Raw genomic sequence first — 27,764 nt, forward strand, 5'->3', positions numbered from 1 at the left:
CCACCCACTGTGTGAATGGGAGAGTAACCTTTGTATTAACAGGAAAGAGGCTCTACAGCCCCTTAACTTGCTTTTTGGTGAAACCTGTGAGTAGTGGACATGTTTTCACAGTGCTTTCAAAATAGTATCCATTAGAACCTGCAGATTGCCTCATTGTGCTGCCTCTGGAGCGCAGGCAGCCCATCCAGAGGTCCCAAGTCACATGAAGCTTGTGATTATTCACTCCTGAACTAAGCAAGGCCAGAAAAGAATCACATGAACCGGTCATGAAAGATGGAATTGGCTCGTTGCGGTGCGTAACCTGTTAATCATCTAAGTTGTTGTAAAGCTGCTTTCAAGAAAAGCTCCTTGTGGTGGTCATTTTGCTGAGTCTTGCCGTGTTCAGGGTTTTGCTATGGTAAATTCTCAAGAGGCCAAAAAATATTTGCTGGCCAGCTTGTGAAATATTCTTCTAGCTAAAGCTAGTGATTAGCAGCTGGAGCCTGGGAAGAAAAAAGCCCAGAATGGGGCACATACATGTAGGGAAGGCTTGCTGCCTTCCTCTGTCTCCTCTTCCTCCGTACGCACCCAGGACAGGTAGGACAACATTCGACTGGGACTCTGCAGACTTGGCGCTGCCATGATATAGTGTGTGGCCATAGATGTGTTACTTCCCCAAACTTCTGAATCTCTCTTTTTGTCAGTTGCAACTGGCTTCAGAAAGCCTCGGGGGCAATGACTTTCTCTAACTTAGTGTTTACAACATAATCCAGGCTTGATCTTTTTTTTTGGACTCTGGGAACACCACCTGTAAGCCAGGAGGCATGAATGAAACTATGAGACTTCAAACTTAAAAAAAAAAAAAAAAAAAAAAAAAAAAAAAAAAAAACTAACTGAAGCTGACAATATTTGTTGATGTCTAAATTTGCTAGAAGTTAATAATGTGAAAGATACAATATTTAAAATTATACAGAGAATTGGGAAATATTTTTAGTTTTTGAGGTTGGTGTAAGCTATATAAATATGTCTGAGTTTCATCTGCTGAATCAGGTAACTCTTATTTAGAGATGTCCAGTGGAACAGATTTTGGCATTTACAGTTTTTAAAATATCAGTGCTTTTCATTCATGTTATGCAGAAAAGCTTTTCTTTTCAGCAGTGTTTATTTCAGATTGGGTAGAAGGGCAAGGAAAGTATCTTCTTTTTTGAATGAGTTCATGTAAAGTTGAGGAACAGATTGAGACAAGAATAAAAAAAGTTAATTTCCTTCTTTCAATTTAGAAGTAAAAAAATTTGGGAAAAGAATGAGAAGTGCCAGTTCTCAAAATAGAAAGGGCCTAGGGTCAAATTTTAAGTATGTGCTTAGTGGGATTTTCAGAAGCAGGTCCATAAACAGTCATTTCCCGATCTTACATGCTATATTTTTTTTTTCAGTGATTCAGTTCTAAACGCAAAACTTTTTCAATAATGTTCTTAATTTTCCTATATATGCAGCACACTTAAGAGAGTTATATTTAGCTAATGGAAATGCATTGTAAGGTGCTCTTTAGTATATTATGGATACTGATTCCCATCCAACTGCAACATGGCACTATTTCAAGTGGAAGGATAATTAGAAACATCTCATTCACCACTTGCCATATAAAAAAAAAAAAATTCTTAGTGTTAAACTGTGTAATCCCTTAAATAGAAATAGATGGATAGTGTTTCTTTCTTGCTTAGCAACTGAGCAGAGCTGACCTTTAGTTTTATCACAAGTGGCAAAAAGGCATAGTGTAAATCAGTGTTAAACTCATGGTTTAAATCTCTTCTGAGGCTGCGCTGGGTGGTGATGGAAGCAGACATGACGTCTGCTTGAGCCCCCTGTGTCACTCTGTTGCAAAGACAGGAGTTTAGTTCCCTATCATGTCCTGATTCCAAGTCCCATAATATGACCAAGATGAAAAAGCCAAGTGAAGACACCCAGCAGTAGCTTTTGCCTGACTTTTGGGATGAAGGAAACCACGTGATTATGTTGGGACTATTGTCAACATTACTGTGTGCTAATGGGACGTGAGCAGATGGATACTCTTGCTACAGAGTAAGAATGTTCAGGTCCTCTAGCTGCCAGCCGGTCAAAAAAAGCAGCTTTGCACTGAAAGTGCAGGAAATCGTGGTACACATAAAGGTGGAGGCAGCCAGGTGTGTTAATAACACTGGGATCTTCCTTTATTCTGCTATTGGCCATACATCCTCTTACAGTCTTTCTCTGTAGTCCAGTGATCATACAGCCTGTCTGACTGGATTTCCTCTTGGGAAGATATGTGACTTTTAAGCTAGAAACTTTGGTGGGTAAGTGTCACTTTAATACTCAAGGCATAAAAATTCTTGATTGTTGATTGCAGTCTGGCGTTAGCACAGCCAACTCCCAAAGCCTCTGCCTCCTGAGATGCACGCAGTTGTCTTGCAGGTTATGTCAGCTGGACTGAAGCGCAAAATATAAATTCCATTCAAGTGCATGGATTCATCTTTTGGTAAATCTCTTTGTCATTTGGTGGCTGGTTCGTGACTCTTAAGAGCCTGCTACTGCTGTCTTTCCTCTGATTTGGAGAGGCACTGGGTCCAAGCCTTCAAATGGCTGAGTTTGAGGAGTGAGGAAGGGGGGTTCTTCATTAGGGGAGCTCCCATGTTGTCTTAACTAAACTGTGCAGAGCACAGGTACTGCTCACTATGGGGCAACACAATTACCTGTGCATGGAACTGCCTTTTTTAAAAATAGCCTAAAAAATGATATGCCCAGATTAAAGATTACCGCCAAACTGCAGTTCTCGGAATTAACAGAAGAGTAATGTGGGGAAGAGACCTCAGCCAGGAAGAGTCACTTTGCTCCATCACATAAATATGCCTCTGTGGGTCCACTGGGTATTTGCATGGAATCAAGGTTTCCAGGAGTGAACTATTCATTTCTGGTGCCACGTTCGTTTAAGTTGTTCCAGACTTGTCATGTTGAACAGGTTATTTGTAGACAGGAGGAAAAATATCTGTATTAAAATAACCACTCAGCAGCAAGTCTCTGTGGATGAAAACCTGCCAATTCCTCAAGAGCTCTGGGACACCAGCTCATTGGAAGGGACATCAAGACAATAAATATGAAAGACATTGAGGCAGCAGTGTGAACAGTCAGCAAAATGGTGAACAAGCAGCCAGCGATACAAAGTTTGAATTCTAGTCTTCAAGCATAGATACTGTGCCGTGCTAGGGCTGGACAGGACGTAGAAGAAAGGGCCACTGATAGACCAGGGTGTGGGCAAAAAAGGTGAACTCATGTTTCTGTCTTGCTTGGAGAATCTGTGGAATGAAAGATTAGCAAAACCCCAGAACAAGCTGAATTATCGGGAGGCAAACTATGACACTTTCGCGACTTTTCTCAGAGTATAGGTGGCTTTGGTAGAATTGACTGTGCTAAGGCACAGGGACAGTACAGTGCATGGATAACATAATGGCCTGTAATATAAGGACCAGAAGATTCCCAGCAGTCTTTCTTGACTTAAAATACTGTAGTATTAATGTTTAGTGAGTGGCCTGAACTCATATTGCAGATTGAGAACATTTTTCATTTGTATAGGGAGTTAACATAAAGGTGAGATTACATTAACACTACTGGCTGGAAAACAATGTGACTCATGCCAAGTCTGGTCTTGAGAATATGTTGGGATTTATTAAATGATGTATGCCTCTACTGTCCTTCCAGGTCAGGTTCACTTTTGGGTGGAGGATAAAATGTTGCTTTTTGACCTTCAAAAGCTTACTTGCTTCTGGATGCTGAGAGAGCCCTTTAAGACTGAAGCTGTAGGACCGGCTAGTGAGCATCCATGTGTTCACTGAATATGTGCAATGCTTCCCAAAGCAGAGGAAGAGAGCACAAATAGTAAGAGAGTGGCACCTACAGGAATCTGCCCTATTCAACTGCTCAGTAGGACCAGCTTAGGAACCTATTTCAGTGATACAGACTTAATCAGCTGTAAATGGCACTCATAGTGCCTCAGCAGGTAATACAGATGTGTTAAGCAATTGGCAGCATTCTGTATCCTGCTAGTGCCTTCCATGCATAACCTTTCCATAGCACTGTCTGTTCATGTCTTTGCCTAGCATCATCCATGCCTTCATTTCCATTCGTTACAAGCTGGCCCTGCCAGCTGAAGCCCTCTTTGGCAGCACAGGTTCTTGTCCCACTGAAATATTTAGCGCAAAGCCTCACCATGCTTGACCTCTGAGGTTGACAAGAAAGACCCAGTTAAGTTTTCCTTCCAAACAAACCAGTACAGGCTTGTCAACCCTGAGAGCCTCTTTCACTGATGCATCAATTTAGAACTTTGCATCTGGGACCATTTCATAAATGCACTGAACTGTTGACTGAATAATTAACACTGTAATGGTTTCTTCCCCTCCACATGGGTTTGACACTAAGGGATCTCACCTGCAACTGTAGGAAACTGCCCAGGGCAGTCTGAAGTGCTCAGATTTACTGCTGCTTTTCCAGTCCACTATGGCGTGGAGTGCAAATAGCCCCTGGGGGTTGACCAAGGGCCAGTTGAGAATCCAGGGTTTCTATTCCTTCTAGTCACGTCTCAAAGATAAGACAATTTGCAGTGTTCTGTGCTCAACAGAAAATGTGTATTCTCACCCTGAAGTAACATGTACCGCTTAGGAACAGTTTCCTTTGCCACTTCATTCAGTGAGGTTAAAAACACCCTGTTTTTCCTTCCCAGCCTTCCAGGCACCCAGGGAGTTTGAGGAAGGTGCACGGTCTATCAGGGAATTTGCACCTGGGGCCCCAACAAGAGCATTTGTAAAGGGCCCCTTCCCCCCACCACAGCTTTTCTTTTGCTGGTCCTCACCACTTGACTGTTCCCACTACTGTAGTATAGGGTATATGTTAGAAAAAATCTGTGGACATTTCAAAATGGGAAGGTAAGAAGCAGATTCCCAGTCATGAGAAACTTGGCAAGATGCTGAGAGAGAATTCCCAGCTGGACGCGTAGAAATTTGCTATAAATGGCCAGCCCCGTCCTGCCACAGTTAAATCTGGAAGTGCAGAGTAAGCATAAGGATAAGTGAGCAGATAGGCAGAGCTGTGTAGCATGCAGCAAGGTCTCTGCCAGTCTCAATATTTAAATCTCTTTCTTTTTTGCAGAAACCGCAAGTCCCCTGATTTCAAATCCTTTCCCGCTTTTACAAAGTAAGTGTGTTGGATGTCTGTGGTGCGCATAGGCGGGGACTTCCACCCTGCAGCCTTGCTGGCCTGCCCTGTTAGCATTTTTCATGAATAAATGTTTTTCATTATGAGTCCGGATGTCAAAGAATAAAATGCCTTGCTTTCGTAGCTCTGGTTTCAGGTTAAAAGGTGACAGAAATCATTCAGGGTGTTTAAGTGCAGTATGTGGCTGCTAAACCACTTGGACTCACAGCCTTTTGGGAGTTAAGTTTTGTGAAATATGCCAGTAATACCTATTCTGAAAGACTAAGGTTTGAAGACTGAAAACCCATGTTTGAGTTGCACTTATACATGGGAACACTTGTTCTGATGGCTGAACTCACTAAACTTCCCAGAGACAATTCCCTTTGGCTTAAGTCTGCAGATGAGAAATGGAAGCCCAGGGCATGGTGATGAGCAAATGCACGAGAGCAGGTTTGTAATGGCCTGAGGCAGGTGGTCTCCACTGAGATATTGGCCCGTGTCCCTGATGTTTCTAATAGGTGGAACTTCTTCCTTTATCTTATTATCTGATTTGCTACTGCTCGGCTTGTGTCTGCTTTTTGGGGGTGATACTACCTGTGCCAAGCTCACAATCTATCGCTTAGCGTGAATCAGCCCTGAGTGCCTGGACGCTTTGGGGTGGTGTGCCCTGAACATGGCCACGATGGGAGAGAACACTTGTTTTTTTTCCCCATTTACAAATCTGAGAAATAAATCAAATTTTCATTTGGAACATGAATGTTCACATGGGAACAGAAATCAAATTCAGTGCCAACAAATTTAAGAACTGTGTGTTTGGGGCTCCCCTTTTTAAAGGATGCTTCATAGCACCTTTTACTGTTTGAGATGGGTGGAAATGATAGAAGCTCTTCCACTGATAGAAGATGATAGAAGAAACTTCCACTTATTTTGTTGTGTGTGATAGCATTTTTCTAAGAGACTGCTACTGATTTGAAAAGTATTGTTTCGTCAGTTTGGGTCAAAGGTATGTGAAGATACAGTGACTCTAGCTAATGGAAACGGAGAGAAAATGTTGAGAAGATTTCCTGACAGTTCTTTTGCATTTGTTTTTCATCAAAATGTGGATGGAAGTATTGAAATGTGGGTGTTCTCTGTGGAGGAGAGCGCTGCCTGGGGGCACTGCCTCCCTTCACTGACATCGGTTGTTCAGTTGGCTGCTGGATTTAACTCGTTTACAGTGAGCTCAGGGCATTTTCTGTTAAATGGCAGAACACTTTCTATTAAAAGCTCTTGACTCATATTCACTCTTGGCCCCAAACTGAGTTCTGCTCTTTTCTCTGGCTTAGATGTGGCAATGTGAGTTAACATGGGAATTAGGGTGATTTATTTAACCTGAGCACAAATGCTGTTTTTTTTTAATGTTGGCTTATACAGCCTGCTCTCTTACTCTGGAGCTTTGTTCACTGCAGATATATATACTGAAAGCACTAATAAAAGTGTCTAATAATAGCCCTGGGGAAAGATGTTTTAAATTCTGCAACTGACTGTGAATGTGAGTTCCACGTGGCTCAAGAGATTTAAGGGTATTCAACAACTGCTGGTGCTCTAAGGTTCTATAATGGTGTCAGAGAGCACTTGGCCAACTAGTCAGGGCGACCCAAGATAGCATGCCTTGTTCAGAGTGGAGAGGGGTGAAAAGAAGAGTCTTCCTGGGGAAGGATACTGTTTTGTGCCTACCAGCCAACATCCAGTGTACCCTCTTGGTTTTGGAGCAGAGAGCTCTTCAGTGCTGGGTAGGAGAATGAAATGCCCTTGCATGGGGATGCTACAGTGCTTGAGTTTCTAACTGAACTTGTGAGTCTGTTGGAAAGACCCTGCGATTGGTGTTTGCAGTCCCCTGGCACTGCTCGCTTGCAGATCATTTGTTTGCACTCTGCAGTATGCACCCGCTTCTTGGAAAACTCAGAAATGAGAGTCAAACTCTACTCCTTTTCTGCTGGCAGACAGGACATGTTTGGGTTAATTTCCTGCTCATTCCAATTTTCCAAATATTTTGCCCCAGAAGAGCTCTATGGAGTTAGGCTCCTGGTGCAGTAGGATCCACATGTTGCTGGAGAGTAGCTTTGGCACTTTAGAGGTGGCCATCGCAGAGCACTGGGGCTCTGCTTGTCACAGCCTTGGCCTGCTGTCATGTGTGCCGGAGCATGCGGGGATCTGGGAAACTAGAGATCTCTAGTAGTTTGCTCTTGTTTTAACCTTATAGAGGTGCTGCTGGCCAGGCTGTGTCTCTGCCTCTTTGGCAGCCTTGCCCAGTGTCCTCTCCACATCCCAACTGCCTTTTCTGTAAAGTCACAGGTGCTGAGGTGACTGCTCTTTGGACTTAACACTGGCTGCAGGATGGAAGAGGCTGCTATGTTCTGCAACAACCCCCTCGATTCTGTCTTTGCTCTGTCTTCCTCCTCCAGTGAGGAAGAGTTGAGGCAATAAGTGAATTGCTGTCAGGCAGTGAAAAAGGGGTGGGGCAGCAACAGCTCCCCAGATCAGGAGAAAAGCCTGCTGGGTCCGTGCAGTGTGCTGAGTGGAAGGGGACAGTCACAGAGGAAGAAGAAATCAGAGGAAGAAGGAGGTGGGAGATGGTGGGTGGAAGGATAGTGGGGCACCAGCGTAGGCTTTGTGCAGCCAGGCACCTGTCATATGTTCATTATTGTATACTCTCCCTGCCTTCTCTGGTGGCATGTGGACAGGACCGGCCCACGCAACACTTGCCATTTCATGAACAGACTTTCTGCTGCCAAATTTAGGCTACAGGCTTGCTGTCTTGCAGAAAGCTTCTGAACATGTAGCAATAACAGAGCCAAGGAGACTACAGGGCTAGTGTGACAGCCTGCGCTCTCTGAGGGTCCAGTTCATGATCTGCCTACTCTTTTGTGAAGATTCAGAGCCTATTTTCATGCCTTCTGCAACAGTCCCCTGCGAGCAGCTCAGCTGTGTGTGAGAAGGGGCAGAGCATGGAGGATAGGAGATGCCCAAAGCCTTACTCTGCAAGACTCCCTGCTCAGCAACATGTTTCAGGGATCAAGTAGAGCCGATCTGCTGCTGCTGCGCAGGCTCTCCAGTTTCCCTGACTTCTGCAGTAAAGTGCATCGTAGCTGTGGCCTAACATGAACCCATGGGAGAGCTCCAGCAGTAGCCCAAGTCCTGCAGAAAATACTGCTTTGACCAGCATCTTTGATTGCTTCCCCAGCTTGATGGCTTTGGTCTGTGCTGTGTGAAAGGGTTGCTTTCCAAAGGTGTCTAGGGGAGCAATAGCAGCCCAGCAGTCTCATCTTCTGTGCCATTTAGTGATGTGTGAGAATGCTGTGGTAGATGTTGAGTGGTCAGCATTGCAGGACGTTTTTTTTTGGGGGGGGGGGGCTTATTTGTGAACCTGGATATTTTTTAGTTTGGTAGTAGCGAGGCCACAGTCTGCCGCATGTGAACTGCAGGATCTTATGCACGGGTCACAGCCTAGCCATCAAAGCAAAATCAACCAAAGGTTGGAATTTCAGTCTGTGAAGGGGAAGTGCTCTGATGTAGTGCTACCTTTTGTGGTTGTGTAAAGGTGAACTTTGGGCTTGTTTCACCCCCTCCCTCCCATCACCCAGCTGCTTTATGTTGAACAGCAGCTAGAAGGAGCAAGCTGTGGAAACAAGGGAAAAGAAAGCCAATTCCTCATGCAGTGGTGCAGCCTGGTGAGTTTATCTCCAATCCCTTGAGAGACAAGTGTGGAGGAAGGTTGTGTGGAGTCAGAAAGGTTAATCCAGGCCTTTGAGCAGGGCAGGAAACTCTTATTTGTTAGAATGACTTAAGAGGTATTGAGTGTCACCAAATGACATGTGACGGGCTGAGACCACGGAGCCCCTGGCCGTTAGTCTGAAAGGCAGGTAGATGGTGAATCTGAGAGACTGCTAAGGGGAATGGCCTGTGCGTGAGGCCAAGCGGGGAGTGTCCAAGGGTCAGAGATCAGCAGCCCCCTCTTGAGAGCAGGGAAAGAAGGACCTAGACAGAAGGGATAGGACATTACATGTCTGTGCCAAATGAGATCTAACTGCCCTGTCATCTGGAGTTCCCTGGTCCGGGGACTGACAGGTCCTGCCCAGCTCCAGTCTTTGGAGAATTATAGTTGCTTTTTAGCCCTAGCTGTAGCAGTTGATGGAGCTCTGGAGATCTGTGAGTGTGGCAGCTACTGCGAGTCTACTGAGAATTATAGTGGTCTTGGGGTTGAGAGGTGGGGGGCTCTCTGGGTACACAGAGTAGCAGCACAGGTACAGCTTTCTCATGCAGGATTTGCTGAATTCATATTGCTGGCATAAGCCCCTCAGATCCAGGACTGGTGTTGTGCTGTTCTGGCACAGGGGTAGAAATGCCATGACTTTGGGAGGCGGAGAGGTGAAGCCACCAGGGAGATGTCCTGGAGGTAGAGAGAGCTTGCCCCCTCACCAAGCCCTCCGTGCCCTCAGTAGTGTTTGCCCTGTTTGTAGCCCATCACCCTAGAACAGCCCAGGAGGGCTTGTGGGGCTCTGGGAGCTGTTGTTACAGATGTGAACCAGAGTCCCAACTCACACCCTGAGCAAACCAAGTGCACAGCCAGAGAGCAGCTGGCAACAGCACATGGTTAGCAGCTGCCAGCTGCCTGCGAGAATGCAAATAGGGAGGTGGCTTGGAGAAAGAAGAACATCCTGCTCCCAAGCCCATGCTAAGGGAATGGAGCTAGAAAGTTCACAGCAACAGGTATTGGTAAGAGACAGATGGCTCCAAGTTAGATCCAGGAGCCTGTCTGAGCACATCAGGTGAATGGCTGCCCCTCTCATTGAAAGGGGGTACGATTGTTTCTGCCACAATTCCTGGCCCTCTCAGATGTGGAGCAGAAAGAGGAATTGGTTCCTGAGAAGTGATGAAAGGAATGAGGTTAACGAGGAAGGGAGAAGGTTTCTTTAGTCCATGCAGCCCAGCAGTGTGTAACAGACTTCCTGGGAAGTCCTGCTGGAGTTCAGAAATCTCTGAGCTGTTTCTCAGCTGCCTGCCTAACTGGTGTTCCTGCTTTGTTCATATGTAAGGCCTGTTTTAGCCACCAAAACCATTTGGGGCTGTTGCAGAGCAGAGCTGTTCTTCCTGGGGGCTTGGTGTGGGCAGTGCAGGTGGGTCATAGCTTTCCTTACACCTCCACTGACAAAGCAGAGATGGAAAGGAAAGGTTCAGGTCCTGGCTGTGATGGGATGTGTGAACCCATTCTGGCATATATGCCCCATCGGACCAGGGGAGTGGTGATGTGATAGCAGATATGCTTTTCTGGAAACAGTTCCCAGAGGCCCCTGCTCAGCTCATCTTTCGTGTGAGGAGATGTGTGAGGGCACATCTGGCCTATTTATACACTGTACATTGCCTCAGTGGCAGGAGTCTTTCTTGTATGAATAGATGGCTTAGTTTATTTGAAGGGTTATTACAGAAGAGAAGCCTTAGAGAACTAATATTTCTTACCTCATATGCTAGAACTAACATTTAAATGTTATAAGAGCAATAGTGGGACAGGAAAAGTCCAGGAACAGAGGATCAGAAAAGCCATGGGAGGTTGAAAAGAAATGTCCTCAAAGGAGGAGTGGTGTGCTGCGCTGGGGAAGCCGGGTGGAGGTTCAGGCACACGATTGCACCATGGCTTTCTGGAAGCAGTGAAGCAGGATGGGCACATTGACTGTATCTGAAAATCCTTTTTTTCAAGTGCTTTATTCCATTGCGTAGGAGAGAGATTGGTCTAAATCCCTCTAGAGAGTACATTGGTCTTAAGCACTCTGGGCATGGACCGCTGTCATGGGGGGATCTGTGGGCATCTGGCTGCGTTCAAACCACTTGCTGGAGAACAGATCCTCTCTGGATGCTGTAAAACTCAGTCTGAGCAAGGAAGAGGAAAGCCGAAATTCCCTCTAGAGAAGGGAAAAGCAGAGGTGCCGCAGTGGCATGAAAGGGGCTGTGCTCCAAGGGAGGAGAAAGGAGCACAAGCATGGCTCAGAGGGGTGTTGAGAGTTTTTTTGTCAAATAGATTTTCCAGTTAATTCTACCTTTGGGTTGCAAGCAGAAATCAAATGAAGGGAGGATTTACTTGCTGTGAGTGCAAGCCCAGATGAGCAATTCTCTTCCAGTTGTGACTTTTTGTCTGGCTTCAAGCACGGAGTCCCCCTTTCTTCTCTCCATCTTTCAGACCTCTCTCCCTTCCTTTTTTAGCTCTGAATGCCTCCCACCCTCTTTCCAGCTTGGCCTAACTATTCCCAGCTCTCTGCACTGTTGAGCATAAGGGACTTAGAGGTTGGAATCTGAGAAGTGTGAGGGTCAAGAAAGCACTGGGAGATAAAGTGAGTTCATTCCCAAAGGGACTCTGCACATCTTCCCCAGGCATCTCTCCCTTCCTCCCCAAGCAACACTTTTGAATTGTTTGATGAATTTAAATTTTACCCTGATTTTAACTTAACTTATTTTCTTTTGTGGCAAACCACAGACTTATTTGAATCTTTGTTGTAAAATATTGGGAGGAAGTATTTAGAACATGTTTAAACTTTTTTAGAATGAGAAGTTAGTTTTTGAATGCACTTTTCACTTGTGATTTGTTGTATATTTTAAAAGAAAAATACTTCAAATTTATTTCATTTAGGTGAACTATTTTTAGATACCATCCTGCAATGGTGGACCTACTTTATGACCAAAAAAGAAAAAAAAACACCATAAAAACTGTGAACAAGAAAACATCTTTTTTCCAGCCCACTTTATTAGGTGGACCCATAGTTATGGCCAGCATTTGGTTGGGCCAGAGAGGTGAGAACAAGAGCCAAGCACATAGAGAAGTTGCTTTTGTTTCCAGGGCTGGATGTTTCTGTAGCAAGGCAGAAGGGGAAGCTTTTGGAGACAGGTTAAAAATGAACAGGATTTTTCTGAAAAGAATCACAAATGAGAGGCCTTTCACAGAGTGCACTGGAGACGCAGTACGTTGTAGTGGCAGAGGGAAGAGTTGGAGGCAAAGGGCTGTGGAGACCCTGATAGACCCGACATGTTGGATTGGGATGGAGAGAGCCCAGCAGAGATAGATGGAAGGGAGTGAAGGGAGAACAGGCAAGGGGAGAGGCTAGAAGAAAGGAGGCACAGCTTTATGATAGCAGAATAGCTGAGAATAAAACAGGAGGAAGATAAAGCAGCTCAGTGAGACAAAATGGCCTGAGAAGGAGCAGTGAGGATACTTTTCTCTTCTGTTTTACTATAAATGTGAGAAACATGCTGTGTGGAGGGTGCTGGATATATGTGAGCAATTGCACTTCCCAGAGAGGTGCCCTGTAAATGAGGTTAGGGAAAGGATTATGCTGGTGGCTTCTTGGAAACTTGTGTTTAGGGGAATCGTGGAGTTTGCGTACTTGTCTGGGAGCAGAGAAGAGAGTCCTCAGACTTCAGCAGTGAAGGATACAGCGCTCTGTCATTCCTTCTCTGCCCGAGGTTACTACAGGCAGAGATGGCAGAAGGGGCTGCATGCTCCCACTTATATTAAATGGCACACTGAGATCTGAAAGTATCCCAGGGAACCAAGGTTCGCCATCTCCAAATGCTGGACTTTCTGAAGCACCAGAGATGTGTAGCATGTTCTGTTCTCCCAGTTCAGTTGTAGGGGCAGGAGTCTCCAGTAGAGCAATGGGTCAAAGAATGGGAACTGGTAACTCTGTCAGCGGCTCTGGCTATGGGCACCAGAGATCTTCTGGCCCTGCTAAGAGCCTACAGCAGGCTCTTTGAAGGTGACTTCCTTTAGGTAGATTAATCAAATATTAATTTTGACACTGAAGTGGGATTTATCTCACTTAGTTTGAGACCTCTTCATCCAAATGAGTGGTTTAGACTCCCTTCATGTAAACAGCAGTGAGAAATAAGCACGTCTGTAACATGAATCATCTGGCATATTGAAATACTTACTGAAAGTGGTGATTTTCACCTGTGTGGGGTTTGTTTCTTTCTGATAATTACAAAAGGAGTCTAAACAATCAAATAAATATGTCTTGCTCTGAACAGAGGAATTCTACCTCTTATGGCATTTTACCACAACTTTTTCACTACTGATGATTTCAACAGAAATATCCAGTCCATGTGTTAATCCCTCCCAACCTGAAATCCCTATATATGCCACTCAGCTGCTAAATCTCTTGCTCTTCTCTAGAACCACAGTCATTTAGTTATGGTATTTCCAAGTTTCACCACTAGAATCAAAATACAACAGTAGCATCACAAGAAAATACTTCAAGTTAAATAAAGCATTGAGCAGAGCCCCTTCAGCTGGAATTGGCTTCATCATTTCAAAGAGCTGTAGGTTTTAGGGGAAAGTCACAGCGGAGTGTTTAACCTTATGGCATATAAGTTATATTAACTTTATATTAACCATTCTAGAACTCTTTATGTTTTTTGCCTCAACATCCTGTAGCCATCTGATAAATTCTGGTCTTTGCTACCTGATAGAGACATCTCACAGATTATAGCAGTCAGGCTTGTGCTCTCCTGTATTTTGGCTCTTCCTGGATACTAGCGCTTTTCCATATGCACAATAGATTTCTTATGTTTCATTGACACAGAATGTGTTTTTCCCTTCAAACGTAGATACAGATTTCTGGTATATTGTAGCAATAAAAATTGCTGTGTGTGCGCGTGCGCGCCAGGCATTTATATGCAAAATTGTTTATATGCCAAATGCTCGCATTTGTCCCTTCTGCTGTTACGAAATACAACACCACAGCATACATGGTGGCAGTGTGCTGGCATACCTGGAGGTAAAGAAGGAAACTGCAGTGTTAACATATCTCTCTGTAGCTTGATATTATGTCTGTCAGCTAAAGCACTCAACTAGTACTGTTTAAACTGAGCAAATGCAAACATAAACTATGAAGTTAATTCAGTGGAAAAAAAAGATTTTTCAGTATACTTGGCAGATTAGAACTAAGTGTATCTTTCAACTCACACAGGAGTTGTGCACCCAGCTCTTCCCTGACTCCAGCTCATCCATATTACTCTGGCAACATGGCTCTCCTGCTCTGCTCTCGGCCTTCTGGCACAGCTCTGATTTCTGTGCTTCTTCCCCTCCACCTCTGCTTACCCTGGCAACTTGCTACCGCTGAGCCCAGTGGCACTCACCATTCCCCAGTCTCGCTGCACTTGTTGACAGCCACAGAAAGTTCACCTTACTCCCCACGTGACACATCTTTGTGTCCCAGCTTCCGAGCGACAGGATTTTTCACAGCCCAGTGCTCCCTGTCTTATTCCGAAAAGGCAGCAGAGACTGGAATTTGACAGAACTGGATGTAAAATGAATTCACCTTCTTTGTGTTGAGGCTTGAAAAGAACAAGAATATGCTTAAAAAAACCTGCAACAGGCGTGGGCTAGTAAACCCTGTTGTTGGTCAGCTGATAGCCTCTTGAGTCATTAGATTGACTACAATCACACTCATGCAAACACACCTGCAGGTGCTTCACTTTAGTGCGTGAGCAGTCCCTCTGCCATCTAGGACCTTCTCATGGGAGTAAAGTGAACCACATGCTTACATGCTTGACCCAAATTCAGGAAGCAGTCACGTGCCCTAGCACTTCCCTGAGTCCCAGCCTGAACCCTGAGGGTTCAGCTCTAAGAAACCACTGTGAAGTGCCCAAGTTGGCCAAGGTGACAAGGACTGGGCCCTAAGGCACTGCACAGCTACTGTACGAACTGAAGTATGCACGTGTGCTGCTTCCCTGCATACTCTGTATAATTCTTCTGAACTGATTTCTCCCAAACAGAACCTTACACCTGTGGAGCTTGTGGAATCCAGTTCCAGTTTTATAACAATCTCCTGGAGCACATGCAGTCCCATGCAGGTAAGCTGGGCACTTCGACTCGCTTAAAGCGGAGAATTAAATTCTGCGCTGATGCCTGATGTTGACCCCGTTGTGTGTCAATAGAGCTTCCCGTGCTCACAGTTTCCCAAGCCCCAGTAATTTCACCTGCAGGAAAAAAAAGATACTCAAAGCCTGGAGCACATAGCAGTGGCTGCAACAGTGCAAGGCTCAGGGTGTATCATGTATATTATTCCTTTCCATAGGAAGAGCAGAAAAACATGTGCCACGCTAGCATGGAGCACTTCAAACTGCCCTTTATCCACAGGTATCTAAGAAATGCTCATTTCATGGGCATTAACGGGTCACTCACTTCTACAACAGATAATATCCCTCCTCTTGCAGAAAGGGTAGTTCTCATAGAAGCAGGCAAAGCAAAAATTCTTGCAGGGCAGCAGAGCCTTTGCCCACACAAGTCTTTTTTTGTGCTTGTGTTTCCTGGAGTTCTGCAAAGGATTGAAGTGTGTTCTCAAAAAAAGGGTGCAATTTCAGCAGTTGTGTTCATTTCATTCTAATCTATCTGCAAAATATTACTCTGGGAGTAACAGTTGAATTACTTTGTTTCTAATCCACCTTTTTTGTTTTCTACGTGAGTATATAAGAGAAGATTTTTAAATCTCAAAACAAAAGCTGTTTCAAACAGAGCATTCAGAATATTCAAAAATGCCAAAACAGGCTGTTTGGGAATTTGGCAGAATTTTCTGGTTTTTCTCCTGAATGAAAACTAAAGTAAATTGACACAGGTTTAGAAATTAATTCACCTTTGACAGGCCTGTATTTTCCAACAGACAGGTGCTCTGTTGAGGTGTATATTCAGTGCTTGCATTTGCACCCACTTTACAAATAGACCCTGAGTAATGTGGCAAGGAAGGACAAGTGGCTCAAGGAAAAGCATGTTTTCAGTTCTGTGATAGTGAATGAATTGAAGTTCATATTTTGTTTCATGTTTTAGTCCTAGTTTTAATGAAAGTGTTATTTGAGTTCTTCATCTGTGAAGATGGCTCCTCAAGTCAAGTTCTCACTGGTCAATGTTAGCGCAAGTTTCGTGTGTTGTTCAGCAGCTACTTTATTTGTCGTCTTCATAATATTATGAATAGACATTTATGGTGGTTTATTATAAAACAGTATGAGCTGAGCTTTGTGGTTGTTATGTTATGTTAGAGTGTAAGCTGGTTAATGCGGAGTAATTGGACTTTATGTAAACTGAGGAGCAATGAAGCTCAGCTCGGGATTGTGGCTGGCATGAGTCCATGGTCTTGGGATCTGTTCTTGCCATTTGTTGAAGGCAATCTCTGCGTGCCTTCCAGCTGCATCCTGGCCACCTTGTTCCTTGTTCTGGTTTCCCGTAATGAAATGCAGCATTTTTAGTTACAGCTCCCAGTGACACTGTTGAGGAGAGGAGCTACAAAGGTGGAACCAAGGCTAAGGGTGTCAAAGGGAAGAATGGCAGTTCACTGGCAAGGTGTGAGCTGCTGAGAATTTTAGGCTAGTGCTATCTGCAGCTTCTTCCTCCTCTGTTTTACAAATGACCCGTGGCTTCCAGGCTTGCTCACCTCGGTTACTTTGGACACGGAACAGGGCTGGAGGAAGCAGGTATCTGTGTCGTGTGTAGCGTTAGCAGAGATGCACTTAAATCAATGAGTAAATCCCTTCTCTCCCACTCAGGGTTATTCTGGTTAAACTGTATTTTCTCACCTCTCCCTGCTCTGTCTGTTTGTAAATCACTGTGTTCTGCTGAGCTACTTCCCTCAGGGTCTCACTGGTATGACAACAGCAAACATGTCCACGTCTTCCTAGAATGCTTTCTCCAGCCTGTCGCCCAAACCACCCCTTGTGAACAAGCAGCCTATCCCTTCCTGAGGCAGCGAACAGAGGCAGCAGTTTGCGCAGCAGTTTGCGCAGCAGTTTGCGCAGCAGTTTGCGCAGCAGGGCGTGCGAAGGGACGTGCGAAGGGACGTGCGAAGGGACCTTCATTTCTGTTCCCTGCGGTGTACACTTCCCCAATATGGTCGTGACACGCCGCACAGCACGTTCCCCAGCGGCTGCTGGAGTTGCTGTGTCAGAGGCTTGGACCCAGACTGGCCCTCTGACAGTAGATGCAGCTCTACAGGTCTCAGGCTGCAGGGAGTGCTTGGGGCCTCTCCGGGAGGCCTGGGCTGGCAGCCAGCTCTCCTGCAGGAGGTGTGCTGCTGTTGACGAGTTGTGTCGTCAGGTAAGGGAGTTACGGGAGGAGGTCAGTAGGCTGCGCAGCATCCGAGAAGCAGAGCAAGAGATAGACAGGGTATTCTCGGAGACTGTGCAGCTTCGGGAGTCCCAACCCCCTGCAGCAGTGGAGTTGCCAGAGGGCTCTGTGCCGTGTGAAATGGTACATCATAACATCATAGAAGAAGGCTGGAAGCTGGTCACTGCTCGTGGGAGGAGAAAGGCTCCTACTCCTCCTGAAGACCTGAAGCTGAAGAACAGGTTTAGTGCCCTCCAGGATGAGGAGGAGATGGGCATGGCTGCCAGGGAAGTAACCGGGACAACAGACCCTGTGCCCTGCCGGAACACCCGGAAAAAGCGGCGGGTGATTGTTGTGGGGGACTCCCTGCTACAGGGGACGGAGGCATCTATCTGCCGACCTGACCTCTTGTCTAGAGAGGTTTGTGGCCTGCCGGGGGCTCGTGTGAGAGATGTCATGCAAAGACTGCCAAGGCTCGTCCATTCTTCGGACTATTACCCACTGCTGCTCTTCCATGTGGGTGCCAATGACACCAAGGGCAAACTGCAGACCATCAAGCAGGATTTCAGAGCTCTGGGGATGGTGGTCAAGGGTCTGGGAGCCCAGGTCATCTTCTCCTCAATCCTGCCAGTGAGGGGGATGGATGAGAGGAGGAGGAGACGGACTTTCCAGGTTAACGACTGGCTGCGCCGCTGGTGTTGGCAACAGGGTTTTGGTTTCTACGACCATGGGACCCTGTTTGAAGATCAACAACTGATGGCGAGAGATGGGATCCACCTCACGAGGCGGGGCACGCGGGTCTTTGCCAACAGGTTGGCCAACCTGGTAAGGAGGGCTTTAAACTAGGAAAGATGGGGGAAGGGGAGAGTTATAGTGACAGGGTAGTTGGCAAAAGACTGCTCAAGTCAGGATGCCTCCAACAGGTGAATGCAGCCAGGGAAGTGCGCATGGGATGTGGCTATGGAGGACCCTCTTGTATCCCTCCTGGGAAACCTGCATGCTCGATCACCTCCCTGAAATGCCTGTACACCAATGCACGCAGCTTGGGGAACAAACAGGAAGAACTAGAGATGTGTGTGCGGTCGCAGGGCCATGATCTCATTGCCATTACAGAGACATGGTGGGATAGCTCGCATGACTGGAGTGCTGTCATGGATGGCTACGTACTTTTTAGGAAAGACAGGCCAGGAAAGCGAGGTGGTGGAGTTGCTCTTTATGTGAGAGAGCAACTGGAATGTATTGAGCTGTGCCTAGGGGTGGATGAAGAGCGAGTCGAGAGCTTATGGGTAAGGATCAAAGGGCAGGCTAATAGAGGTGACACTGTTGTGGGTGTTTACTACAGGCCACCTGATCAGGATGAGGAAGTGGATGAGGCCTTCTACAGACAGCTGGAAGTAGCCTCACAATCCCAGGCCCTGGTTCTCATGGGGGACTTCAACCACCCCGATATCTGCTGGAAAGACAACACAGCTAGGCACAAACAGTCCTGGAGATTCCTGCAGAGCATTGGTGACAACTTCTTGACCCAGGTGGTGGAGGAGCCAACAAGGAGAGGTGTGCTGCTGGACCTCGTACTAACAAACAAAGAAGGACTGGTGGAAGATGTGAAGGTTGGGGGCTGCCTTGGCTGCAGTGACCATGAGATGGTGGAGTTCAGGATCCTGCGAGGAGGCAGCAGGGCACCAAGTAGGATCGCAACCCTGGACTTCAGGAGAGCAAACTTTGTCCTCTTCAGGGACCTACTTGGAGGAATCCCATGGGTGAGGGCCCTGGAAGGAAGGAGTGTTCAAGAGAGTTGGTTAATATTCAAACATCACTTCCTCCAGGCTCAAGAGCGGTGCATCCCTATGAGTAAGAAGTCAAGCAAAGGAGGCAGGAGACCTGCATGGATGAGCAAGGAGCTCCTGGCAAAACTCAACCAGAAGAAGGAAGTCTACAGAAAGTGGAAAGGGGGACAGGCCACTTGGGATGAATACAGGAATGTTGTCAGAGTATGCAGGGATGCGACGAGGAAGGCTAAGGCCCGTTTGGAATTAAATCTGGCTAGAGATGTCAAGGACAACAAGAAGGGCTTCTTCAAATACATCAGCAGCAAGAGGAAGACTAGGGAAAACGTGGGCCCTTTGCTGAATGGGGTGGGTGCCCTGGTGACGAAGGATGCAGAGAAGGCAGAGTTACTGAATGCCTTCTTTGCTTCAGTCTTTACTGCTCAGGCCAGCCCTCAGGAGCCCCAGACCCTGGAGGCAAGAGAGAAAGTCTGGAGAGAGGAAGACTTTCCCTTGGTGGAGGAGGAGTGGGTTAGAGATCATTTAAGCAAACTTGACACCCACAAATCCATGGGCCCTGATGGGATGCACCCACGAGTGCTGAGGGAGCTGGCGGATGTTATTGCTAAGCCACTCTCCATCATCTTTGAAAGGTCATGGAGAACAGGAGAGGTGCCCGAGGACTGGAAGAAAGCCAATGTCACCCCAGTCTTCAAAAAGGGCAAGAAGGAGGACCCAGGGAACTACAGGCCAGTCAGCCTCACCTCCATCCCTGGAAAGGTGATGGAGCAGCTCATCCTGGAAGCCATCTCCACGCATGTGGAGGAAAAGAAGGTGATCAGGAGTAGTCAGCATGGCTTCACCAAGGGGAAATCATGCTTAACCAATCTGATAGCCTTCTATGATGGGATGACTGGCTGGGTAGATGAGGGGAGAGCAGTGGATGTTGTCTACCTAGACTTCAGCAAGGCTTTTGACACTGTCTCCCATAGCATCCTCATAGACAAGCTCAGGAAGTGTGGGTTAGATGAGTGGACAGTGAGGTGGATTGAGAACTGGCTGAATGGCAGAGCTCAGAGAGTTGTGATCAGTGGTACAGAGTCTAGTTGGAGGCCTGTAGCTAGCGGTGTCCCCCAGGGGTCAGTCCTGGGTCCAGTCTTGTTCAACTTCTTCATCAATGACCTGGATGAAGGCACAGAGTGCACACTCAGCAAGTTTGCTGACGATACAAAACTGGGAGGAGTGGCCGATACGCCAGAGGGCTGTGCTGCCATTCAGAGAGACTTGGACAGGCTGGAGAGGTGGGCAGAGAGGAACCTCATGAAATTCAACAAAGGGAAGTGCAGGGTCCTGCACCTGGGGAGGAATAACCCCATGCAGCAGTACAGGTTGGGGGTTGACCTGCTGGAAAGCAGCTCTGCTGAGAAGGACCTGGGAGTGCTGGTGGACACCAAGTTAAGTATGAGGCAGCAATGTGCCCTTGTGGCCAAGAAGGCCAATGGTATCCTGGGCTGCATCAGAAAGAGTGTTGCCAGCAGGTCGAGGGAAGTGATTCTCCCCCTCTACTCAGCCCTGGTGAGGCCACATCTGGAGTACTGCGTCCAGTTCTGGGCTCCCCAGTACAAGAGGGATGTGGCACTACTGGAGCAAGTGCAGCGAAGGGCCACAAAGATGATTAGGGGACTGGAGCATCTCTCTTATGAGGAAAGGCTGAGAGAGCTTGGCCTGTTTAGCTTGGAGAAGAGAAGGCTGAGAGGAGATCTTATCAATGTGTATAAGTATCTGAAGGGAGGGTGTCGAGAGGATGGGGCCAGACTCTTTTCAGTGGTGCCGAGCGACAGGACGCGAGGCAATGGGCACAAACTGAAACACAGACACTTCCATCTTAACATGAGGAAAAACTTTTTCACTGTGAGGGTGACAGAGCACTGGAACAGGTTGCCCCGAGAGGTGGTGGAGTCTCCTTCTCTGGAGATATTCAAAATGCGCCTGGATGCAATCCTGTGCAATGTGCTCTAGGTGACCCTGCTTGAGCAGGGGGGTTGGACTAGATGATCTCCAGAGGTCCCTTCCAACCTCAGTGATTCTGTGATTCTGTGATTCCTGTGGGGTCTCTGTACATGGTGCTTGCCTGTGTACTGTGTTTATGCCTCTTCGTCTGGAGGAAATGTCAGCCTTTCCTCCAAACCTATGCAACTTGATGCGAGCTGTGCACTATTTATTTTCCAGGTCTTGTGGGATGAGGGCAAAACAAAATGGTGAGGCATAAGAACTACAGATGGCTTTGGTGGGTGTCCGGTTCTGGAAGTCTTGCTTAATCAGAGCAGCAGTAGAGATTACATAGGGCTTATAGTTACTCTAGTTGCAGAGTTTGTTACCTTCTAGCCTGTCAGCACTTGGGGATTTGCATATTCGAGAAGTAGTCACCGGTCAGCATCAGCACAACATCTCTTCAGTCTGAGAGGCAGAAGCCTTGCAGTAGTTAGCAGAACTGGTGGCAGAGGATCCCCATACTGGGGACGCTGGCATAGCAGCAGTTTGCACCAGACCGTATGCCTGTACTCAAGGAATGTTTCATGACAGGGATGTGGAGCTCCAACAAGCCCATGCGTGTCGGTTCTCTCTCAGCTAGTGTGTTCAGAAATCCGGTTTGGCTCAATTGTATTTGAGGCAAAAGGTTCATCTTTTCCAACTAAATGTGATGTGTGACTGAGCCCTTCTCACAAGTGACTGAAGACAGGGAATGCACTGCTGGCTTCGAGGAGCAAAAGCAGGGACATACTGGCACTTCAGTCATTCAGAGGGCTGAATCTGGAGGCTGAAAGGTAATAAGGGGAGATTATAGCTCCATAAAACAGCTACACAATGAGAAGAAGCAATTAGAATGTAAATTGGAGGCTGAAAGGCAGAAATAGAACAGCAGAATACAAGGCAAAAGAATTTGTTCTGTAATTATACTGTACAATACACAGCTTTGACTCCCTTTAAGGTACTTTGTTCAAGTCAAATGCTACCATATAATGCCCTTCCTACAATCTAGAGCTAAAAAAATAGAAGGACAACTAGGCTGAACCTGGATTAAAGGATTGGAGGCATGAAGAGAAATTAAAGAAGCATGATCTGTATAGTTCATAGACTGCCTGATAAGAAAGATGAGACTGAAGTGCACAAATCTCATTAATGCCATATAGAATGCTAATGAATATTTGCACATAATTAATCCTCTATTATTGTAAAATAGATAAAGGGTTGTGTGGGGAGGAGGAAAAACAGAGGGTGTCTCCCACCCTTCCCCCTACCAAGATGAGGAAGCCTTCATGTCGTTAGGCCTGAACTGTGAACAAAGTTAGTAGCCAGCACTCAGCATTCTCCTTTGCCTACCTGCAGATGTTGGAGTTGAAGCCACTTGTGGCATAAGCTCTAGAGCAAGTAGACTAGGCAAATGCTGGGGGAAAACAGATGTGTTGTTTGCTGATTGCTGGCCTTCACTGGAGCTCATCCCTTCTCTTCCACACCCGCCTCTGACTGCAGTCCTGAGCATGGCAGTCCTCCCCAAAAACCAACCACCACACTGTACCCTGAGTTATTCGGCATGTACAGTCCTGCAGGCAGTTCCAGAATCTACCCTGGTTGGGCTCCAGTTCTGTGTTTTCCTGTGTTTCTGGTCCTGGTTCTGTGTTTTTCTCTCTTAGGTATTGATCCAGTCTGTAGCCAGTGCAATGGCCTGATATAATAACTGCACAATTTGCAGCTGTTCATCAGCTAGATTTGAGAACATCCCAGCAGTTAGCATGCAGAGCTGCTCAAATTTGAGAGCACTTGCTTGTATGGAAGAGGGCACTAGAGTTTCATCATATCATTGCTTGTCTCTGCACCCTTGCCCTTCTCTCTCAGGTCATTGCCATGCACGAAGGAAAGCAACTTTGCCCTCTCCTGTTCATTCTGATGCCCACTGCTCTGCCCAACACCAGGGCTGCAGAGCAAAGCACCTATGCATGCCTTAAGAAGGTGTTCCTCTAGTTCATGCTCTGCCCTCCTGAGTGCTGGGGCAGGATTCATTTGACTGCATGTTGGTGTGTCTAGGCTATAGATGTTGCCACCTGAGCTGGTCACCTTGGACTCCCTTTATAATTAGTGGAGAAGAAGTCATTGTTTCCAGGTGAGCTCAGAGTATGATAGATCTCATACTACAAGAGTCATCTGGTTCTGGCTAGATGAGTGAATCACACTCTAAACATGCCTTTTTTGCACCACTGAGTGTAAAGGGAGCCACAAGGGGCCACCTTGAAGAGAGGTGCCTCTAATAAAGATGTCCAAAATTAGGTGAGATGAGTCCAGCTGTGATGAGTGAAGGACTTGTTTTGTCTTCCTTGTTTTTAATTTCATCATTCTACTCAGCCTAGTCATCTCTCTCTTATTATTTCTCCTTCTTCTTTCACCTCTCTTCATTTTACACTTTAATGTTGCTTCCCAGCCTATTTCAGAGCACAATTTCATAGTGAAACATATTAAGGACTGGCAAACTTCACCAGGGTGGGGACAAAGCTCTTGGGCACAGGAGAGGAAAAGATGTGAATACAACACAAAATTTACTGATCTTGACCGTGTTTCCCTGAAAAATCCCATAAGGCTGGCAGCCAAAGTGTTTAGCTGTCACATATAAGGAAAGTGGAGTATGAACACAAAGGCCCCTAGGGGAACTGCTATCTTTGCAGCCTTAGGGAGGAACAGGTTTTGGTCACCTTCCAAAAACTTGTTTTTTCTTTTTGTTTCCAGTCTGAGGCAGAAGTGGGCAGCCCGAGAGGAGATTGGCCCTCTGTCTACAGTGGGAAGACAGTATATGAAGATTCTAATAAGATCTTAGATACGAAGGAGCTGAACTTGATTTAGAAATTGAAGTAGTTGCAGTAAAGAAAAGAGAAGTCAGTTGCAGTGCAGAAAGAGAGTCAGTAGGGCAAAAGAAGGATAAATGTGTTACATTTGCTTTCATTTCAAAAGCAAGCAAATGGCACAAGTCAGGCTGCACAAGCAACATCATGACTTATTCCTCCTGGTGTGCAGCTCTAGTTGACTGAGAGACATTTCTCAAGCTGTGCTGATGGCATCAATGTCACTGATGCACAGAAAAAGCCAGTGTCGTTTCAGCTGCATTTTGGGAGGTGATGGGGTATAAGTCCAAAGACAATTTTCAAGGTTATGACTGTGCTGTGCTATCTCACTGAAAACCTGCTCTTCAGAGAGCATAGTAGATTGATGTCACCTTAGTTAAGGGAGACATGAGTGTAAATGCTAAGCCAATGGATATGGTTTCCCCTTCTTTGTGCTTTAAGCATTAGTATCTTGTGCTTCTAACACATCCCTGTCTCTTGCCCCACAGCTGACAACGAGAACAATATTGCCTCTAGCCAGCCCAGATCACCTCTAGCTGTTGTAGAAGAAAAGTGGAAACCACAGCTCCAAAGAAACAACGCCAACAATAGTACGTAATACTGTTTGCTCTTTTGTCCTGGGCTTACCTATCCGCTTTGAAGCAGTGACTTTTCCAGGGATGGTGTGCAGCAGTGACTCAGGCATTGTACAAGGCCAGTGTTTTCACCTGACTGTACTTGATTTCATCTGTAATGCATATAGCACCCTGCAAAGCAGAGCACCCTTTCCCCTTGCAGAAGCGCTGGTATGCAAAAAGTATTGGGAATCCCAGGGAGCAAGTAGGAAAAGAAAGGTTCGTACAGGAGATCTATTTGGGAACTCCTGGCTAAAGCCAGCTTCTGATTTAAGGTCAGATTTCGCAGTCTGGAGTTAAGAAATTACTCCATTTGGCACTGTGTGATATGGGCATAACCTGTCGCTTCATGGGCTGGCAGGCAGCCAATGTGTGGCTTTATCCCCAACTTCTCCTGTGAACTTGTGCTTCAACACAGGTAATGTTAAAATACAGCCCCATGTGAAAGCAGTTCCCAAGCTCTTGAGCTAAGCAACTGGGGAGAAGGGTGATAAGAAAACGTGGTGTTTTGTGTGTTCTGATGTGGCCAAAAGTGACATTCATTTAGCCCAGAATCAGCGACAAAAAGTGAGATCACTGGTTGTCAGAGGAAGAATTTGAAAGTTGTGCTTCAACACCATTTAAGGTGGTGGAGGAAGTTGGATTTTTCACTGAAGCAACTCCTCCTAAAAGAACTGACTGAAAGACAAAGCCTAACTTGCAAAACACAGGAAGAAGTTCAGCCTTCCACCTGGGCTAACCGCATGGGTAGAGCTGTGACCACCATAGACATGATTAGCAAACAGCACACATGATTATAGCTTACCTAGGCAGTTCCTAAATGAACAACACAAAGATGTTGCTGGTGAGGCACTGAATTTTGATTAGATGATGTGTGCTCTGTTTCAGTTCCCGTGTCAGGGAAAGCATGCAAATAAGCTCCTTCCTGCTCTAAGCAAGGACAAAACCTGTCCCTGGAAGTGCCTCTGTCCAGAAACACTTTGGGAAAGAAATCCAGGTTGGAATTGCCTCTTCCATTATCTGGGCATGTTCCACCTGCTGGGTGGTCTGGGCCACTGGACCTACTGGGGTCTCTCTCAGAATTGTTCTGTGACTTCCTCCCCACTCCTGTTGCAGAGGAGCAATTCTCATCTGGTGCTTTCTCTCCCTCCTTGTATTTCACTGCAGCAACTGCGAGTGGTTCGGTAGGGAACAGCGCGATCCCAGAGAAGGAGCGGCAGAACATTGCCGAGAGGCTCCTGAGGGTGATGTGCACTGACCTTGGGGCTCTGAGTGTGGTGAGTGGGAAAGAATTCATCAAGCTAGCACAGACCCTGGTGGATAGTGGAGCTCGCTATGGTGCCTTCTCAGTCACCGAAATCCTTGGCAATTTCAACACACTGGCTCTGAAGCATTTGCCTCGGATGTACAACCAAGTGAAAGTGAAAGTCACCTGCGCCCTGGGCAGCAACGCATGCCTTGGCATTGGTGTCACTTGCCACTCTCAGAGCATTGGTCCCGATTCTTGCTACATCTTGACAGCTTATCAGGTGGAAGGCAACCACATCAAGAGTTACGTCCTGGGAATTAAAGGCGTAGACATTCGAGACAATGGTGATTTTATCCACCACTGGGTACAGAACGTGCTCTCAGAGTTTGTGATGTCAGAGATCAGGACGGTGTATGTCACAGACTGCAAAGTCAATTCCTCTGCGTTCTCCAAGGCAGGCATGTGCTTGCGTTGTTCGGCCTGTGCCTTGAACTCAGTAGTGCAGAGTGTGCTGAATAAGCGAACACTACAGGCTCGCAATATGCACGAAGTAATCGAGCTCCTGAATGTCTGTGAAGATTTGGCAGGATCCACAGGCCTCTCAAAGGAGACCTTTGGCTCCCTGGAAGAGACCTCTCCCCCACCCTGCTGGAACTCAGTGACCGACTCCCTCCTGCTCGTCCACGAGCGCTACGAGCAGATCTGTGAGTTTTACAGCAGGGCCAAGAAGATGAACCTCATCCAAAACCTGAACAAACACCTGCTCAGCAACCTGGCAGCCATTTTGGCTCCGGTGAAACAGGCAGTGATTGAACTGAGCAATGAGAGCCGGCCCACCTTGCAGTTGGTACTGCCCACCTATGTCAAACTGGAGAAACTGTTCACTTCCAAAGCTAATGATGCTGGCGTAGTCAGCAAACTCTGCCACCTCTTCTTGGAAGCGCTGAAGGAGAACTTCAAAGTTCATTCGGCACACAAGGTAGCCATGATCTTAGACCCTCAGCAGAAGCTGCGGCCTGTCCCGCCGTACCAGCATGAAGAGATAATTGGCAAGGTCTGTGAGTTGATCAATGAGGTGAAAGAGTCCTGGGCAGAAGAAACAGAATTTGAACCTTCAACCAAGAAACCCCGGGCAGCAGGGGAAGCCACAGCAGCTCAGGAAGAAGATTGGTTTGGGAAAAATGAAGTCTATGATTATTTGCAAGAACCTCTCTTCCAGGCCACCCCTGACCTGTTTCAGTACTGGTCGTGTGTTACCCAAAAGCATACAAAACTAGCCAAGCTAGCCTTTTGGCTCTTAGCAGTGCCTGCTGTTGGTGCCAGAAGTGAATGTGTAAATATGTGTGAGCAGGCTCTCTTAATCAAAAGGAGACGGCTACTCAGTCCAGAAGACATGAACAAACTCATGTTTTTGAAGTCCAACATGCTTTAAGACTGTCTTTTAATTAAAACAAAACTTTAAAACACTGTTCCAAACAAAGAAAAAGAATTTTAAGTTCTAAACACTGTGGACCTCATTATGAATGCCCCTGGAAACCAAGTGCTTTTTTATATATATATAAAAAATATAAATATATATAAAATTAAGTTTGAAAGGAAAGCTGAGCACGTGAGAGAGACAGCCCTCTGCCAGGAACGTGCTCCTTTCCATAGATAGTGTGTGGACTTGACAGACTTTTTAATGTTTTCAAGTGGGCAGACCAATGGGAGGCTGATGTTCTAAAGTCTTCAGGCAGCTGAGATCTAAAGTGACTTGAAGTTTCTTTTGTTTCTCCTCCACCCCACCTTTTTCCTCTTGTCCCCTGGGCCATCTTGCCATGGATAATCAGACTACATTGAACAGACCAGTTCTGCACTGGACTTTGCTCCTTTGAATAACTGTACACCTTGAGGGCATTTGTCTTCAGCCTTCTTGACATACGGTGCATGTTA

At 46.4% G+C, this 27,764-nt stretch overlaps 1 protein-coding gene across 6 annotated transcripts in view; it reads left to right on the forward strand.

Annotated features, from left to right (window-relative positions):
• The window catches only part of ZNF618 (zinc finger protein 618), a 176,148-nt gene extending 148,799 nt beyond the window's left edge, over window positions 1-27,349 (forward strand). For 4 of the 6 annotated variants that reach the window (XM_067309125.1, XM_067309126.1, XM_067309127.1 and 1 more), the window contains 4 exons: window positions 5,152-5,196; window positions 14,998-15,075; window positions 24,458-24,559; window positions 25,751-27,349. In XM_067309125.1, the coding sequence (XP_067165226.1) occupies window positions 5,152-5,196; window positions 14,998-15,075; window positions 24,458-24,559; window positions 25,751-27,264 (1,739 nt within the window). In that variant the 3' untranslated portion in view covers window positions 27,265-27,349. The remainder of the gene's footprint in view (window positions 1-5,151; window positions 5,197-14,997; window positions 15,076-24,457; window positions 24,560-25,750) is intronic. The other 2 variants (XM_067309129.1, XM_067309131.1) reach the window with 2 other exon arrangements.
• The last annotated feature ends 415 nt before the right edge of the window (window positions 27,350-27,764 follow it).

The sequence above is a fragment of the Apteryx mantelli genome, chromosome 21 (genome assembly GCF_036417845.1).
Source record: "Apteryx mantelli isolate bAptMan1 chromosome 21, bAptMan1.hap1, whole genome shotgun sequence".
Taxonomy (NCBI): Eukaryota; Metazoa; Chordata; class Aves; order Apterygiformes; family Apterygidae; genus Apteryx; species Apteryx mantelli.